The 18,465-nt window shown below is 43.7% G+C and overlaps 1 protein-coding gene across 11 annotated transcripts in view; it reads right to left on the reverse strand.

Annotated features, from left to right (window-relative positions):
* Positions 1-1,003: 1,003 nt before the first annotated feature.
* Positions 1,004-18,465, reverse strand: part of CHST11 (carbohydrate sulfotransferase 11) — a 290,174-nt gene continuing 272,712 nt past the window's right edge. For all 11 annotated transcript variants that reach the window (XM_044987540.1, XM_044987562.1, XM_044987578.1 and 8 more), the window contains one exon: positions 1,004-5,182. In XM_044987540.1, the coding sequence (XP_044843475.1) occupies positions 4,328-5,182 (855 nt within the window). In that variant the 3' untranslated portion in view covers positions 1,004-4,327. The remainder of the gene's footprint in view (positions 5,183-18,465) is intronic.

Genomic DNA, 18,465 nt, shown 5'->3' on the forward strand with positions numbered 1-18,465 from the left:
ATGCAAGAGATCTGACTAGATGAGCATCATGGTCCCTTCTGGCATTACCATCTTATACAATCTGTTGCTTACCTCAAAGTGTGTGTTTTTTTTGCTTTAAAAACCCCTCTCTAATCTGTATTTTGGAATGCAAGACAAAAATAAAACACACAGAGAAACTCTTTCTTCAATTTAATTGAAGTTACTTAGAAAAATAATCAGGCTTGAATGGCTTTTTTTCCTCTTCAGGGAAAGATTCATGAACATTCACACTTTTGTTGGCAAAGTATAAGTTAGCTTTTTTTGTTTGTTTTATTAATAGTATATTCAGATATGAGGAGATACTTTTCTACAACAAGCCTTCTACTGCATACAAATAGGTTAAAAAAAAATCAAACCGCACACTGATGTTAAATTATATGTACATGTATTGTGCATGCATGTAAGAAAATAACACTCTCTGTAACAAGAGTAATAGTAAGGACAGTCCCTTTTTGTACCTGAAAAGTGCAGCAGACTACAGTTAACCTTAAAACAGCAGGGGTCAATTTACTTCTAAAAGCACTTTGCCATTGCAGTGTGTAAGACTTGGTTAGACAGTCTCTAAAAATGTTTGTTAGGAGGCTGAAGCATGGAGGAAGTCCAATTTCTGTGAAATCTAACTAGATGACATTCCATGAGGTGGACTCAGTATAGTTTAGAGTCCAGAAGCTTACAGGTTTGGATCCACTGTAGACAAACTACTCTACTCTAGCCACACTGGTAACAACTATCAGAGCATGAAGACATGGCCTCAGGCTTTGTATGTACTGTTTGGGATCAATGTTTTGTACTTAGTTTTATACTCCCTCATTTTTCAGCTGTGGTCACTTTGTCCCCCTCCCCCCAAAACTGCAAGCCTCGGGCAGGCATGGAATTTGCATTCCCCCCCCCCCCGCCCCAAATGGCCCTGTTGGCCTGACTGGAACTGCTTTCCCCCCCCACCCCCACACAAAAATTAAGTCAAACTACACTTATGGAACCTCTGCTCTGTGAAGTTTTCATTGGTCTTAACAAATATTAGGTGTGAGTGGTGTGTTAGTGGAATTAAGGATAAATGGATGCTCTGAATTCCATTGCTGGATTCAATCTTTTATCTTGGGTTTGGGAAATTGTGGGAGAAAAAAGAGAAATCTTGTTTTTCTGCCAGTCTTTTCACTGTGAAAGGATGGTGCCTTTGTGAATATATAGGAAGATCCTCATCTCTATGGGTTCAGGCAAAAGAAAATTTGGCTCAGTCAAATCAATACACCCTAGTTTTAGGTAGATCCTCTTGTTTTGCCCCAATTAGGAAGCAGGATATTACCATATTCTATTTGTCAATTTGGGTTTTTTAAAACTATACTCCATGTTGTCAAATTTGTTCCACCTTATTTAAATCAACAGCCTGTGATAAACTAGGCCCAAGACTTTCAAGAACAACAAGCGATTTTGGGTGCCCAATTTGAGAGACCTTTTATAAGGATTTTCAGAAAGTGCTGAGCACCTGCCTTCTGAGATCAGGCTTCTTTTAAAATGCCTCAATTTAGGCATCCGAATCACCAGCTGCTGTTGAAAATCTTGGCTCTTTTAATAGCATGCAATTTCCTCATTTTGCCAAACATTCTCCACCTAGTGCTTTTTAGCAAAAAACATGAAATAAAATGCATCCACAAAACAGTTAAATGAAAGAGAATATATAAAACATGAAATTGTGGTGATGACAAGGGATGAGTAGAAACAAAAAGACAGAGGGAAAGTGCATCATTCCTTATTTTTTAAAAATTTACTGACCAGCATTTTTTCTTACATGACAAGTTTAAAATAACTTCCTGTAAAGGGGGAAAACACACCCAACGGATGATAGAGAAAATTGGACCAAAATACTAATACTGCCAGGCACAACATTGAGCAAGCAGATACAACCTATAAATAACTTGTAGAAAAAATCCACCATCCGTGTAGATGGGGTTTTAAAAAAGCAAATATATAACCAGTGAACTACATAATAAAAGAGAGACAGGGCACACACTGTGATAGGCACTTGCACCAGATCCCCACACGCTATCCAAGACAAAACTGCTTTCAAGTAAAACATGAGTAGGCAATCAGAAACCACTGAGGAATTCATAAATTCAGACAGCCAATTGCATACTCGCCCTACTGCTATCCTCTCTCCCAAATAGTATCTGGGTTTTATATATAAAATGTCCATTTTAGAATTGACTGGGGGCGGGGGGGTTAAAGGCCAAATTTCAGCTGTGAAAGTATGTTAGTTGCTTCTTGTTAGCTTTGTTACTTTGTCCTGACTGAGATTTTTGTCCAGCAATAGCTTTACAAAATAAGACCAACTCCTATTTCCTCTAAGTCCTAGTCCCCTTTAAAAGTCAACAGTGTCTGTGTGGGTCCTGGTGACTGACACAATTGTAAATCTGTGTAATTCCAGGGTCTAGCCCAGAGACTGATATATTGGATCAAAAGCAGAGCTGTTTTATCTAACCCTCCTCACAACTTTTAAACATTGGGAATTTGATTATAGTGAGAGACGGATATGGACAACTATAAGTTTAAAAAAAAGCATCACATGTAGGCTCCTAAATCACATAGGCACCTTTGAAAGGTTTTTTTTAACCCATCACCTTGTTTTATGCAAAACAAAATCCAAGCCCAATGAATGTTTGCAAAATCAATAGTAACCTTTGATTTTGTAAAATCCTATCGCTTTTATGGTGATAAAGTACTTTTCACTTGTCACAGTGACAGCCTAGATCATCAACACCTTGTTCAGACAAAGTCCTCTGTTCCATTTTCAGCTCCAGGAAAATAAGCCAGAAGAAAGTGGTAAAGCAATGTATTGAATTTGTTCCCTCTGCTACCTCTCCAGGTCAAGATAGCTCAGTAGAGAGTATGTAATATTTCATAAATAGCATACCCACTGCCGGATCCCATTTACGTCCAACGCAGATAAAATTAAATAATTTTTGCAGTTGGAGAAGTCTGTATTCTTCGCACTGAGTTTGCTAATAGTTCTGGATTAGAATACCATTTTTTCTTATTTATTGTGACTAAAATTATCCATACTTTGTTTATTTTGTTATCTGGAGAATGTTTTGAACAATCTCCTCCTCCTGGCACAATATGCCATCTCAACAAACATTATATACAGAGCAACTGCTACGGAAACATTCACCTTACATCAAAGGGTCATGTTCTCATACTAGACTGAGCTCAGGTGCAGTATGAAACCACTGGAAATTAGAAACACGCTCACCAATGGTGTTTAATATTGACTAATAAATAGAAAACAGCACTACCCCTGGAGGGGAGAGGCCATGAAACCAACATGTATTAAGGATACAGGAGTGCTTTTATTGCCCCGTATGCTCAGCTCAATATGAAGGTGATCTTTTTGGATGCCTGTACCGTATATACAAACTTCTTATTGCCAATATTCTCTGAAGTGACTAGTGGTGCCCAACTTAAGATCTTTTAAAAGGGCCTGATTTTTTTTTTAGAAAATGTTAAGCACCCACACGCTGAAATCAGGCCTCCATTAAAGTGGCTCAGGTTGAGCATTCAGACTCTCTAGTTAATTTTGAAACTCTTGGCACATACTTTGTTGGTCTGTAATATGCACAAATCCCTGTCAGCATTCATTGGGCTGGCAGGCTTGGACATGCCAGGCACTGGGACACAAACGATACTGGCGATATTACCATGTCCAGATAAGAAATGTATGCTTGAATGTATCCCTTGAAGAAACCAATTTCTCTTGGTCCTGGATTTTAAATATTTTTGTAACAAAATGTGTTTCATATTTTTCTTTCTTGTATGAGAAGAGAACTTTCTAATTTTGCTTTAAGTGCCTTGGAAGAAATTATTTCTACTAGGGTTTCCAAAACATACGGCTAGTAACAATAAACAAATAAATTCAGCTGAGGAAAGCACAAAACCAGATTCCCTTTGTCCAAATATTATTGTATTTCTGCTGCTCAAGTGAAACCTACCAAGAGACCATGTTTTAAATAAGTATAAATAACATTAATTAGAATTTGTTGAATGCAAAGATAAATGAAATTCACCAGAACACAATTAACGTTTATAAACAGTGTAGCAGTAATATTCATTTCTAAAGCGAGATCACCACCATCCTGTTACCCCGCAAAGAGAACTGTCCTTTCTTACAGATGATTTAAATAATTTTGACTGTGCTGCTCGCAGCATCATTCAAAAAGAAAATATTAATTTACAAAATAACAATTCTCCATATTTATTATGACAAATAAAAATCTTAAATAAAACAGGCTTTCTTTCCTCCTCCTCCTCCCCCTCATTCCAGTTTCAGGTAGCTTGGCACTGAGTAATTGAACATTAAAAAATCAAGTTTGTAGACTTCGTACAGTTGTGTTTGGTGTTCCGAGCTGATGTTCTGGAAGAACTCTGTGGTCATTTCATCAGTAGTTCTCGTAGACTTTGCATAGGTGGGGAACTTCAGGTAGCTGCCTACTCCTGCAAGTTGAAGGATGTAATTGGAATCATCTTCAAGTGTCTCATACTTTCCTATGAGGTCATAATGGATATGGCAGGGGTGGCAGAGGGAGTAGACAGTTTGCCAGTGCTCATTGAAAGGTTCTTCTCTTTGGGTATTTGGGTCAATGAGATATGCCACAAACTCCTCAAATTTCACATCATCACCTTTACGCAGAGCCTCCTGGGTGGCATTTTTCCTTTGGCGCCTCACAATTTTGGTACCGTATCTCTTGTGAAAGGAGGTGTTGTACTTCTGAGTGAACTTGTTCCTATAGGCTGACACCAGTCTCTCGAAAGGCTCACGGACAAACAGGAACTTCATGTAGCTTTTTAAGCGGTGGTTGATCTCTGGAATGCTGTACTGGTTGAGGGTCTTCAGGTTTGAGGATATATGGGCTTCATTGGCTGGTATTTCCATGGGGTCACTGTATTTGCCCCTTCCTGTCAAGACCATCATGACTCTCTTCCAGTTTGTACAGGCCACCTTGGGTACATAACAATAGATCATTTCATGATCTTCATCCACCACCAAATGTTTGAGATCGTTGGGTGTCAGCACACGGCGTTTCCTGCTAGACATGCTGTTGGCTCGACATGTATCTGTGACTTGGTCTCTCCTAATCTGATGAAGGATTGCTGTGTTAGACAACTCCAACTGGAAAGAAAACATAGATACAAACAATTCAGTACACATGGGAAATTCTTGCTGCCTTTTTACTTACTAGGTTAAACCCCACTGCTCCATTTGTAGAAAAACAGACCATTGCAAGCACCGTATTTGAAAGACTTAATTCTCTGGCGGAATGCAGTAATTCCAAAGTTACAGGATAACCTTTTGTCTCTAAACTTCTTGATTCGAGCTGGTACAAATATAGTCATTAATATTTTACTGCTTTCCCTTTCAGCACAAGGGCAAGGGACTGTGCAATCCTATGCATCTTGGCAGCAAATTTATTTGCCATGTAATTTTCCTGAAATGTCATTGCTTTCTTGGATATAGAAAAAGAATCTCTTTTGACCACTGTAGTCAAACTCATTTCTAGAGAAGCACAGAACCCAGCTTCACCTTTACTGCCGCGACATGACTGGAGAACACCATTGTCAGACAGTTTGCCAAAACGAAAACAGTGTGTGCTCTTGTTGCAGATGCTTTCACATGACAGAATTAATAATCTCAGCTCATTTCTTGGTTATGACCTTGTCATGTGAAATAAAACCCAGGGAGATTTCTGCTTTTCCAAGGAAAGCCGTCACTGAAGTGATATCTCGAGGAGCAGGAAGAGAATTCGATTTATAACTTCCCGTCTCTGGATTTGTGTTTAGTAGAGAGTGGTGAAGACTGTGCAAACATGTTACCCTTTTTTATTTTGTTAAGTTTCTTAATTTTTTAACTGTTGTGAGCTGTTGATGGGGCTAGCTGCTATTGTCAATTAACTTACGTCAGGCACAAAGATATTCCTTCTAAATATGCCAGAAAGGCACATTCTGTCTGAAGATTTCATAGAGCTTTACATATCTTAATTAACTTAGCCTCCCAATACCCTTCCCCTTCCCCTCCTTGATGTACTGTAGTTAAGTATTAATATCCCTATTTTACAGATGGGAGAAATAAGAGGCACTTGGGTTAAACACTGAAATCTCACCCAGCTCACAGGTGCCTAACTCCATTGGCAGTCGGTACCTAATTCCTGTAGGTGCTTTTGAAAATCCCGCCCAGTGACATTAATGCTTTAGGGTATATCTACATGGCAGTCAGGAGGTGTAACTGCAGCAGGCATAGACATAACCAAGCTAACTTGAATAAGAGCAGTAGTAAAGCCATGGCTGAACAAGTAGCGGCACAGGCTAGCCCCACCCACCCAGATCACTGGGCACAGGTTTGAGTGGCCACTGTCTGTGCTGCAGCAATCTGGGTATGTCTATGCATGCTGGAATCACAGCTCCCGATTGCAGTGTAGACAAACTTAGTTTAACTAAACTAGTGCTAGTTTGGATCTATGTCCATTTAACTACATTGATTTAACTGGTGCAAATCCCTTTAGGTTGGTTTAGGAGTGGGGGCTTTTTTTTTGTTTTGCTTTTTTGCAGTTTAGCTTTAAATCTGTTCCTAGTCAATTTTATTATAGGTTAAACTAGGCTTGCTTTATCTGATCCCCCTTATTGGTTAAAAATTACACCTTTTAAAAACCCCCGAGAGCGCAACTGCCGAAGCAGCAGCAGCAACAACAACAAAAAAATCCGCCCGGATTGCCACCCCTGAAATTGTGCCGCCCCAACCACGTGTTTGGTTTGCTGGTGCCTGGAGCTGGTCCTGGCTGCTCTGCATAGTACAACAGTGTTATCAATTTTTGCAATTTTACTATAAGTTTTACAAACTTTGGTATTGATATTGACACCCCAGTTCCTGGAGTTATACGAGATCCCTCAGCTTTCATTAAAAACCTATCTAGCCTTCATGGTTGGGGAGAAAAGGTTGAAAATGTGAGCCAAGTGCAACCTAAAGGTTAAAAAAATCAGAAGGCCAATAACTTGTTTTTTTTGGCTGAATAATGAGCATATTTTTAATTTCATGATTTTTGAACATTTGGGGTGGTGATACTGTTGTAGATGAGGCCTAGCTGGTGAAACTCTCCCCAGTGCAGAAGGCCAGCACAAAACCCCCATTTAGGCTTCAGTGGTGAATGGGCCTTATGCTCTGCACAGGGGAGAATTTCACTCCCTCTGAATTGCTGCAGGGTGCAGAGGAATGCTGTGCCACAATCGGGACTGGAGCTCTGATTTGGTATGTCCCAAACTTTTGCATTTAAGGCCTAGTTCAGCAAAGCATTTACATATTTGCCTAAGTCCCATTTAAGCCAGTTGGACGCCTAAATAGAAGAGCTATTTAAAAGTCCAACTAAACCTCCTTTTTTTGAAAAACTTGACCCACATTGTCAATGTCCCTGGCTAAGCATGTGCTTAAGTCCATTCCTGTTCAGCAAAGCCCTTAAGCATCAGGGTCTAACTTTGGCACAAGTATCTTTAGCCTCTACAAATGTAAATACATGATGAGAGGGAATTTTTTTTTTAAATGTAACAGGGAGATGTATTAATCCATGACTGGCCTGCAGAAAATTACTGCTTATTGCTAGAAAGACCATCCTAGCTACTGCAGGACAAGGTAACTTTCTCAGAGTTGATCACGTCATTCGGGTGACCCCACATTGCAATTCCACTTGCTAGGACATTATTACATTTACACAGTGAATTTCACCCTGAAGGATCCCAAAGCACCACTGAAATGCTGTCACCTCTGCAATGTGGGTGGTGGCAACAACAGGCATGCTGCATAATGATGGGAAAATGAGGGGAAAACTTGGTCAAGGACGCTGAGGCAACCTTCTTGGGTGGCCCACATCTTTCAAAAATAGGCGGCTATGGACAGACTTCTAAATCCCTATTCAGGCACCTTTAAGTGGCCTGTTTTTTCCCCCAAGTGCTGAGCCATTGAGATTAGTGGGACCTGCTGGGTGCTCACTGCTTTTGAATAGCAGGCCGCTCATTTAGTTGATTAAATTGGGATTTAGGAGCCTAACTTTCTGCTTCTTCAAGTCTTGGCCCTGATTAATATGTCAGTGTTTGAACATTTAAGTGCAGCTGGTGACCTGCTTACAGAGTACTATGGAATCTTTAGTGTCTATGGGGTGGAGACAAGCTGGCTTTGTAATTCATTTAGAATATTAATGATCAAGCAAACAACTATTTAAATTGTTTTTATTACAGAAAAAAACCCAGCTTTGCAAAAAGTTACAGAACTAGGCAGGAGACTGTTGTTCTAATCCTAGCCCTCCTAACCCACTGGGTGACTTGGGCAAGTCACATCACTTCTCTGCACCTGTTTCCTCTCCTACCATTTGTAGTATCTGTGTAGATTTTCAGATGTCAGCCAGAGACCATCCCTGGCCCCTGCCCTATGCGTCTGAACAGTGCCTAGCATAATAGGTCTCTGATCTTCATTGTGGCCACCAGGTGTTACTGTAATACAAATAAAATGAAAACCAGCCATTCTACCTTCTTTGCCTCTTTCTCAGAGTTTTAATCCATCCACAATGACCTAACACAAGCAGTGTAGACAATCTGGATCATCTCCTGCGTGTGGCATTCCTCTGAATGTTGGCCAGGCGCATTTAAAATGCAGTTTGATGTTACAGTCCTGGAGATGGGAAGACAACTGTAGAATGTGCTTCCCATATCCTATGGAAGTTGACTAGCAGGGAATTTGTAAGTAGGATGTCTAAATGCTGTTGTCCAGGATCACACTGCTGTTTAAAGAAAATGTCTTTTCTGAGGGTAGAGGGGAAAGAAATAAAATTCAACAGTTGAAATTCACAAAGCTACAGGAGCAACATTATCCGTTAAATTAACTGGATTTTCACAGGAGATTAATTTTGCCCATGGTACTGAACAAAATACTGCTCTTCATACAGGTAGAAACACCCGTTTTAGTTAATGGCAATATTGACTTCCGTTGACAGCAGTAGGAGCAGGAGAGAGTCCAGTACCTTATGTTACTTCCAGATTCAGAACAACCTTTAAAGTTTGCAATATTCTAATATGTGTGTTTTTCTTATGGCTGTTTTTGGACTACACAGAGGAGTTATGGGGAGATGTTCCAGGGCCTGTGCTATACAGGAAATCAGTGAAGATGATGTAGTTGTCTCCTCGGGCCTTAAAATTTATGAATGAATCTTTGCAGTGCTATGCTTTGTACTCCCCCATACATATAATTACTCATAGAGTTTCTTCTCTCAGGGCATATGCACATTACCATTAATAGGAATTTCATATGTCCAGGGAAAGGAGAATAATGTCTCATTTTGGATTGCAACTAAATTAGGTTGCACACCATCAAATTCACTCCTTAAAGGGCACATTCCAAATTGGCGCTTCTTGTGCCTTTTTGCTCTTTCAATATGAAGAAACTACCTGGGCACAGTTAGGTCCCAATTACCACGTTTACTAAAAAGACACAAACGTGTCAGGCCTAGCTACATATATACTGGTGTTCTGGGTCTGGCGGTTTCTAAAACACACAACACAATGAGCACCACTAGAGGGCTCACTCTTTAAAAATCTATCTATGTAATATACACTACAGCACTTGAACTATTCAGCCATCCTCAGTGTGGAAGACAATCAACACCATGCAGGAGACCTGGAACTGGGAGCTTCAATCTAGACTTTTGCCTGTTGGGTCAGGCTTCTTGACGAGCGTGCTAACTTATAGCTCAGTGTTTGAGCATTGGCCTGCTCAACCTAGGGTTGTGAGCAGTGATGAGCTGCCAAAATCATAACAACCGGTTCCCTCCTCACCCCAGGAGGCATCATGCCCCCCCCACCCAGGGACCCCTGCCCCATCCACCCCCCTTCCCTGTACCCTGACAGCCCCTGGAACCCTTGCCCCTGACTGCCTCCCACCGCCCCCATCCAACCCCGATCCTTTCTGACTGCCCCACCAGGACCCTTGCCCCTATTCAATCCCCCTGTTCCCTACTCTCTGACCCCCCCAACCCCTATCCACTCCCCCCCCCACCCCCGAACTCCCCTGCCCCCTTACCGCGCTGCCTGGACGTGGCTGGCGGTGCTACAGTCCGGCCGCGGCTGGAGCCGGGAGCCCGGGGATGCGGGGCTGGAATCGCATGGCTGGAGCCCGGAGCTGGAGGATATGGTGGGAGCCAGGGAGGGCCGCAGCCAGAGCCATGCAGCCAGAGCTGGAGCAGGGCAGCTGGGGCCGCCACCGGGCCTGGACCCCGGCATCTGGGTAGGTGGGGTCGCGGCCGCCGCCCTGCCCGGAGCCAGGCTGCGGCGGGGCCGGGCGGCCAGGGACGCGGGGCTGGGCCGGGCAGGGCCGTGGCCGGAGCCTGAGCCCGGCGGCCGGGGAAGGACGTGGGGCCAGGCAGGGCCGCGGCCGGAGCCGGGCGGCCAGGGAGGGCCGCGGCCGGAGCCCGAGCCGGGAGGCCGGGGAAGGACGCGGGGCCGGGCAGGGCCGTGGCCAGAGCCGGAGCCCAAGCCCAAGCCCGAGCCGGGCGGCCGGGGAGGGACGCGGGGCTGGGCAGGGCCGCGGCCAGCGCCGGGCCGCGGCCGGACATGGGGCTGGGGAGGGACGCGGGGCAGGGCCGCGGCCGGGGAGGGACACGGGGCCGGAGCTGGGGAGAGACGCGGGACCGGGGCAGGGCCGCGGCGGGACACGGGGCCGGAGCTGGGGAGAGACGCGGGACCGGAGACGGGTGGCCGGATACCAGCCGGGGCGCATGGCCCTCCTCGTTCCCTCTACCCCTACCTGAGCTCCGTCTTCCTGGGCGTGAGTGGGAAGCCTGCTTGCTTCTCAGCCCTCCCAGGTTTCCCGCGCGAAGAGCTCATTCGTGGGAGGAGAAGCAGGGCGGAGCATTCATGGGAGGAGGTGGAGGCAGAGCTGAGGTAAGCTGGGGCAGCAGCGAGTGCTTGTTAAATTTAAATGCCCTTTTAGAACAAGTTGTCCCAGGCGGGACAACCGGTTCTAACACGGCCTCTAAATTTAACAACCGGTTCGCGCGAACCGGCTGCAGCTCACCACTGGTTGTGAGTTCAATCCTTGAGGAGGCCACTTAGGGATCTGGGGCAAAATCAGTACTTGGTCCTGCTAGTGAAGGCAGGGGGCTGGACTTTTCGGGGTCCCTTCCAGCTCTATGAGATAGGTATATCTCCATAAGGTGGTGTAACTGCAGTGAAATCAATAGTTCTACATCCCCTGAGCAGTGAAGCAGGTGCATTGTTCTTGGCATTTATAGGCAGGTTTGCTCCCCACTAGTAAAGCAGATGTTCTTTGGTGGCTGACCCACATATCAAATGAATCTTAGGAAGCAGGTGTGATCTTCTCTATCCAGAGAGAGAGCACACTGCTGGCATTCACCTAGTGATAAGAGGCGATTATAGGTCTCAAACTGAAGCAGAGGGAGACATCAAAGGACTCTCACTGTGCAGCCCAGAGATTAGTTAAGGTAACGCAGCCAATGACTGAATTCATAGGGTGACACCAAGCAATCTTCTGCCAAATTGACCTATATTCCATGTACTGTCTACCCCAGGGCCTAGGATAATATACAATGCAATTTTAGTAAGTGTGCCCTAATTCTTAATATTTAATATACTTATTTTAAAATAACTCTGAAGTTTTTTGTGCTGTGGCTCAGACCCAGCATTTAATTCTATATTCTGTGCAGGGACAAAGTCACTTATTGACTTCATTGGCTCAATGTGGAAAAGAGACGCGAATCTGCTGCTGATTCTGGAACTGCATCTACTTAACGTAGGGATGAATCCGATCCTGCAAGTTTGTTTTCTCTAAAGCTGCACAGTTAGTCTCCTTTAAAGACATGCTTGTGGTTCTAAAGTTAGCTATGTCAGTGCAAAGCAAAGCAAAATATACCCAGAGGCTGTTTGAACAATTTACTCTGGGTGCTGAAATAAGTTGATGATCCCATGGATCGGGCGAGAGGCAAATCAAACAGCTAGTGCACGTTCATGTTTCCCACTGAAGTCGTCATATGCTGGGCTTCAGTAGCAGTTACGAAATACAACTGGAAGGATAATGGGGACCTTACTACTCTTAGGTTTGCATAAATTCACAGAGTTAATTAATTGCAGCCTTGATTCAGGAAAGTACTTAAGCAAACACTTAAGCACATGCTTAAAGTGCTATCCCAACCAAGGATGGATTTAAGTCCCACTGAAGTCAAGAGTGGAAGGGGACAGGAGGGGAGGGGAGGGGAGAGAGGCAGCAGGAGAGGAAGATAAATATGTGTTTTAGTTTTAGGCCTTGAGTCAGGAAAGCACTTACTTAGTGAATACAGTTTTTGAAGACCTGCTAAAATGCATTAGTTTTACCCCAATGAGACTAACCCTCAGTCGCTATTTCTTTCCTGCTGGCGTTGTAACCTGAGACAGATAAACGACCATGTAAAAACTGAAAAGTTTCTCACTCTCCTGACTTGGCATCGGGGTGAAGCAGGACAACACACCATGAATAGTTTCTTCGGCTCTCAATCTCAGGTGCAGCAGCAGCAACAAATAATTAGCCAACAGTCTAATACCAGAAATAGCTAGTACTAGAGGTGCTGGCCTTATTAGACCCCAGATGAAGTACAAAGGAAAAAAGACCTGTTTTCTTTTTAAGGGGTTCTGCTCACCTGGGGATATTTGTGTGTGTGTAACATGGAGGGGTCCTTTAATGTTTTGAGGGTTAACAAATCAGCTGTTTTCCGCGCTCTTGACTTCTGCAGAAACTCTCAGGCAGGGTACATGTACTGAATATTAGTTTATCTTTAAGTGACATTAGATGGAATATCTAAAGCATGGCTAAATTCAAAGAAAAGAGAAACTGCCTGTGCGTTATTGCTAAGCTCATCCAGTGCCATGCAACGTCGGGGCCTGATCCAGGGAGGGGCTTAGCATCTCTTGTGAGATGCTGAACATCATCCATTGTTTCACTTCAGGACACTCAGCCCTTTGCTGGATCATGCCCATAGCTAGGCATGTGTCATGGTTTTGTGCTGTTTCTCTGCAGGAGTATATGCTACTGGGACCTGCATTTGCTGACAAATTGACAGCCTTCAACACAGACAACTACAGATTTATTGCCAGTGGATAAACTACAGTAATGAGCTGGGAGGTATTTTCTTCGGGCTATGTATGCACAGCAGGGTGAACTAATCTTTGAGGGCCTTTCCCGGCTTTGTGGTCAAGCAGCATGTTCAGAATCTGACCTGCTAATTGAAAACATTTCCTTAAGTAGGGTTTCAGAGTAGCAGCCTTAAGTAGGGTGTTATACTTCAGGCTCTATGGGTATTTGGCTTGTTCCGGTTCATTTAGATATCTGCACTTAAGGCATTTCCCTAATGGGGGAGTGAGGAAATACCTGTATGTCACTCAAAAAAATCATCAAGGGCTCAATTCGGTCTGTGAAAGGGACCCAGCCAAGTGCACACATGCTGCAGAAAAAGTGTTTTTGTGTACCCAGATTCTCCTGCCCTGCAGCAGCTACTCCTTATGCAGACTGTTGCTACTAGGGCCATGAATAACCTGAGCGGTGAGCATGAAAGCCATTAGGAGCAGTAATAATGTGAGAGGGTGGCTGCAGGGAAGCACACCCAGGCATGTGGATTGTGCCTTCAGTAACATGGAGTGCCACTCTGTTCAGTTCAGGGGGACAGCTGAGATTGCCATAGCGAGGACTGCAGGATTTGCTTTGAATTACTTTGTGGCAGAAGGTTGTCTCCTGCTCAAACTTGTATGCAAAAAATTTCTGTCTACTCTTTATCACGGTGGGAGCTAGCTTGGGTGCTACTGAACTAATCTGTGTTTCTGTTGATGATAATGTATTTTATCCACTATTAGTATAAATCAAAGCTAATTTTTGTTAAAGTTGGAGATGTTTTGCACCAGTGAAATAGGCACATACCAAATGATAACACAGTATGACCAGCTGAAAACAGGGTCTTATAACGGATGGAGTCAGGAAGCCTTAATTATAATTGGTGCTACCAGTTCCACCTATAATATTTGTAACACTCATGCATACAATATTTCAGCTGTAGAAAATGTCTCCAGTATTAACAATAATAAAAAGATACCAACACCCCCAGTAAGAATGCTATGATGTGGGTTAGTAATTTAATATAGAAGATGTTTAATATTTTCCCAAATACATACCCTTGCACTCAAAATATGCAGAATATTTTCACTCTTATTTACAGCTCAGAAACATGAATTTGATTCTTGCATCTTTGTGTTGTAACTGCAAGCCAGTCCCTCACACCGATATTATGCAACATTTTAAATTCTTGACTTTAGAAGTTTGTGGCACTAGCCATCACAATAGCTATTGGTCCCTAAAACAGATTTTCCTCAGCGTTAGTTAACCTCCCAATTTGCCCTTCTCAAACGAATAGCTGTTGTAGTGTAGGCTCTACGTTATTTCGTACCTGAAATGTGCACTATAGGTCAACTTAGAACTGTGCCTTGAAATAAATTTAGCTGGGGGCTGATTTTTTTTTTAAAAGGTAACCCAATAGATTTGGAGATATTGTCAGAACTCTGCTTTATTTAGTCCCATGGCAAATCTGTAAATTTAGACAATTAAAATCCATTTTTTGTAGCTAGACTATTAAAGTGTAGCTCTACTAAAGTCAAGGTTGAATTTGGGTGCAGCCTGAGCCTCTACAACAGGGGTGGGCAAACTATGGCCCGGGGGCTGCATCCGGCCCTCCAGACGTTTTAATCCATCCCTCGAGCTCCTGCCGGGGACAGGGTCAGTGGCTTTCCCAACTCTGCATGGCTCCCGGAAGCAGTGGTATATCCCTCCTCTGGCTCCTATGCATAGGGGCAGCTAGGGGGCTCCACATGTTGCCCCTGCCCCAAGCACTTCCACTGCAGCTCCTATTGGCTGGGAACTGCAGTCAATTGCAGGCACCACCCATGCAGCTCCCGACAGGGAAGTGAGCAGAACTGCCTGGCTGCGCCTCCGCATAGGAGCCAGAGAGGGGACATAATGCTGCTTCTGGGAGTTGCTTGAGGTAAGCGCTGCCTGGAACCTGCGCCCCTGACCCCCTCCCATGCCCCAACCCCTTGCCCCAGCCCAGGACACCCTCTCACAACCTGAACTCCTCATTTCTGGCCCCACTCCAGAACCCACACCCCAACCCCTAATTTTGTGATCATTCATGGCCTGCCATACGATTTCCATATCCAGATGTGGCCCATGGGCCACAAAGTTCCCCAACTCCTGCTCTACAACCTTGCAAAGAGTGAGGGTCCCAGAGCTCAGGCTGCAGTCTGAGCCTGACTGTCTACACCACAATTACACAGCCCCTAAGACTGAGCCCTGCAAGCCTGAGTCTGCTGGCACACGCCGGTCGCGAGTGTCTAAGTGCAGTGAGACATACCCTGAAAGACCATGCTGCGCTCTTAAAATGAAAAGAGCCCAACACTGCCCATTTTCCATTAGAAAACTGAGGGGGTTTACAACACTTAATGTTGGTCATTAACAATACAAACAACTCTAGTACAGCCAATTCAGATAATTTCTGGGAACATGATTCATGACAGGGAACGGAAGAGATTTGGATAAGAGGGAGATTTAACCAAATCTTTGGTTAAACTGACTTGGTCTGCAGTGACTCTTCTTGAACAGCTTAGTAATATTTTACAGTCCATACAGCAGAATACTCTACTGCCTGCACATTTTATGTACTTCATCGCCCAGCACTCTCATGTTTGAGGGTCTTTTTAAATTGTCAGAATTAGTATCACGTGAAATCCACAACAAAACTTCAAAATTAATATTTCCTCCCCCCGCAATTTAATAAACCACATCAGACAATATATAAACCCCGTACATAAAAGGGGGTGTCTGTGTGATTGTGTGCCACGTTCCTGTCTGTCGACAACTCTGTCCCACAGTAATCCTCACAGAGAGGTTGGATAATACTTATACTGGGGTAAAAGAGTACTTGCACTATGACAGAAAATGAGCAAATAAACCCACTTAAAGGTTTCTTAAAATAATGTGGGGTTGCTTTTCCTTTTCATGTACCTTATCTGTATAGCAACACTTTCAGTGAGCCCAAGTGTATACTTTACTGAAATAAGTCTCATTAGTGTTACCCAAGATGCAGAACATTCTCATCTATTATGTAGAATGAATGAAGGGGGCTGGGGGATCAATAGGGTTGTGGGTTTTTTGTGGAAAATTCCTCATAGTGGTAGCTTGCACTTTTCATCTCCAACGATCTCAAAGTGCTTTTTTTTTTTCAGACACAAACACACACCACTGAAGATGGGGGAGGGGCTTAAGAGGGAAAGTAACATGAGGACAGGCACCCCCCCCCACCACCACTGAATTAAATTCAGGGATTCACCTATCAGCAGGATTTAGGTCACACTGCAGGAGATGAAAAATATGGAACCCACTCAAAAATAAAGCAAAGGAAATGTAGGTACAATACTTGTCCCCCAGGGTACCAGGGCTAATTCCCACTTTAGAACAAGTGTTACAAATTACAGTAACTCTTCTCACGTGGGAGGTACCATGGTGCCTCTTATGAGCACAGCGGCCAGCGATTCTGTATTACATCTCATTTGGAAGACAACAGCCAGATCCTTAGCTACTGTAAATCCTCATTGCTACACCCCGCTGAGGTTCTGGCCTAGGATCTCTAGCAGCACAGGTGCCCATAATACTATGCAGGGTCAGAGGAAAAATGGATTCAGAGCAACACCTTCTGAATCAACAGTATTTCCTCCAGCACCATCATTTTCCTAGAAGGACCCCCATGCCCATACTCCCTGCTGCAGCCCATTTAGCTTGCAAGAGTCGATGTCACACTCTAAGTTGTAATCAGGCTTTATAAAGGGACTACAGACAGACCCTTTAAATACAACTTGGAAATAAGCATTCTGGCTGGCAGTATCCTAGACTGGCAACAACAGAGAACAATGGAGAGGCTAAAATAATCCATTTTAAATACAGTATTTTGGGGGGACAGGTGGGAAGCCTCAGGAAGGATCATGAACCCAGGATACATTGAAGAGAAATGTTAGTGCTGCAGCATTTCTTGAGACCTAACATACAGAAGGGAACCTTGGTGTCTCAAGTTGCATGCATTAAAGGCATGTTGCCTAATATTTTCAGTGTTATAAGGTGGCTGGTAGAAAGGAAAAGAATTGAATTGGGCAGATTTCCAATTCCTTGTCTCATAAAACAGTAGCAAAAAACAAGGAAACCAAAGGCTAAACCCTCGGTGTAAACTGGTGTCACTCTGTTATAGGCAGTGGAGCTGCACTCATTTATACCAGCTGGAGATCTGGCTCCAAGATTCTAACAATAATATGACTTTGATTTGGTCCTTCTATGACAAAAAAGGACAGTATGTTTGATGAATTTGTCCACTTTTGGCTCATTCTTTAAGTACTGTCATAAATCACTGTTCATATTAAAAACTAAAAAGTTCCTGCCACTTACGAATTTAATTTAAAATGAAAAACCTTCCTGCTGTCTCACCTGCATTGCTAGAGGTCACCACACACTTTCAGTATCTGTTATGACACTAACACATTGCTGAATTCCATAAAAAGGAAGAAGTTCCCAACACGGTAAACTGGAAAGAGTCAAGGAGAATACGGTTATGTTGCAATCTGCCTAGATTTCATCCAAAGTTGTTCCTTGAGAGTTCCCATCATTTCACTTTAGGGAATATCCCCAGTAGCCACTGTATATTGGCTCTCTCCTTCCTGATGGTATGACTGCCACATTGCTTCAGACATGCTGTGGCCAGCTATCACCAATTCATGTGTATGATACACTGCGGTATGAGCACTATAAGGTGACATCCTGATACAGGAGTCAAATCCAGGACCTTCTGGGTGAGTGAAAACAAACCTTTCAGTTTAATCTTGTAAACCCTCTGTGTGCAGAACTCCCACTGAGGTCTATGGCAATTTGACAGGTGGAGGGCTTGCAGAATTGGGCCTTGAGTCATTAGACACTGATCTACATAAGCCACAAGATTTTGAGCAGCTGACTTAAGTGGGAAGGCTGCAAGGCAAATTATCTCTTAAATAACTGAGTTGTTATAAATTAATGTACAAAGCACTGATGAGACACAAACATGTCAGCCCAAGCCCAAAGAACTTATCTAAGATAACTACAGAGAAGAAAGGATGTGCTCTAGGACACCCAGCAGAGGGAGTAACCTGAGGTTTTGTTCTATGTTGGCTCCCTACTGTAGCCTTTATGAAAGAAAAGTGTCTCAAGAGACTTGAATGAGGACAGAGTGGGGGCTAGGGAAAGTGGGTGTGAGGGGCATTTCATATATAGCAGCACCGAAGGAGATGATGAGACAACTGATGCGGTAAGAGTAGCAC

Source organism: Mauremys mutica, chromosome 1 (assembly GCF_020497125.1).
Source record: "Mauremys mutica isolate MM-2020 ecotype Southern chromosome 1, ASM2049712v1, whole genome shotgun sequence".
Taxonomy (NCBI): Eukaryota; Metazoa; Chordata; order Testudines; family Geoemydidae; genus Mauremys; species Mauremys mutica.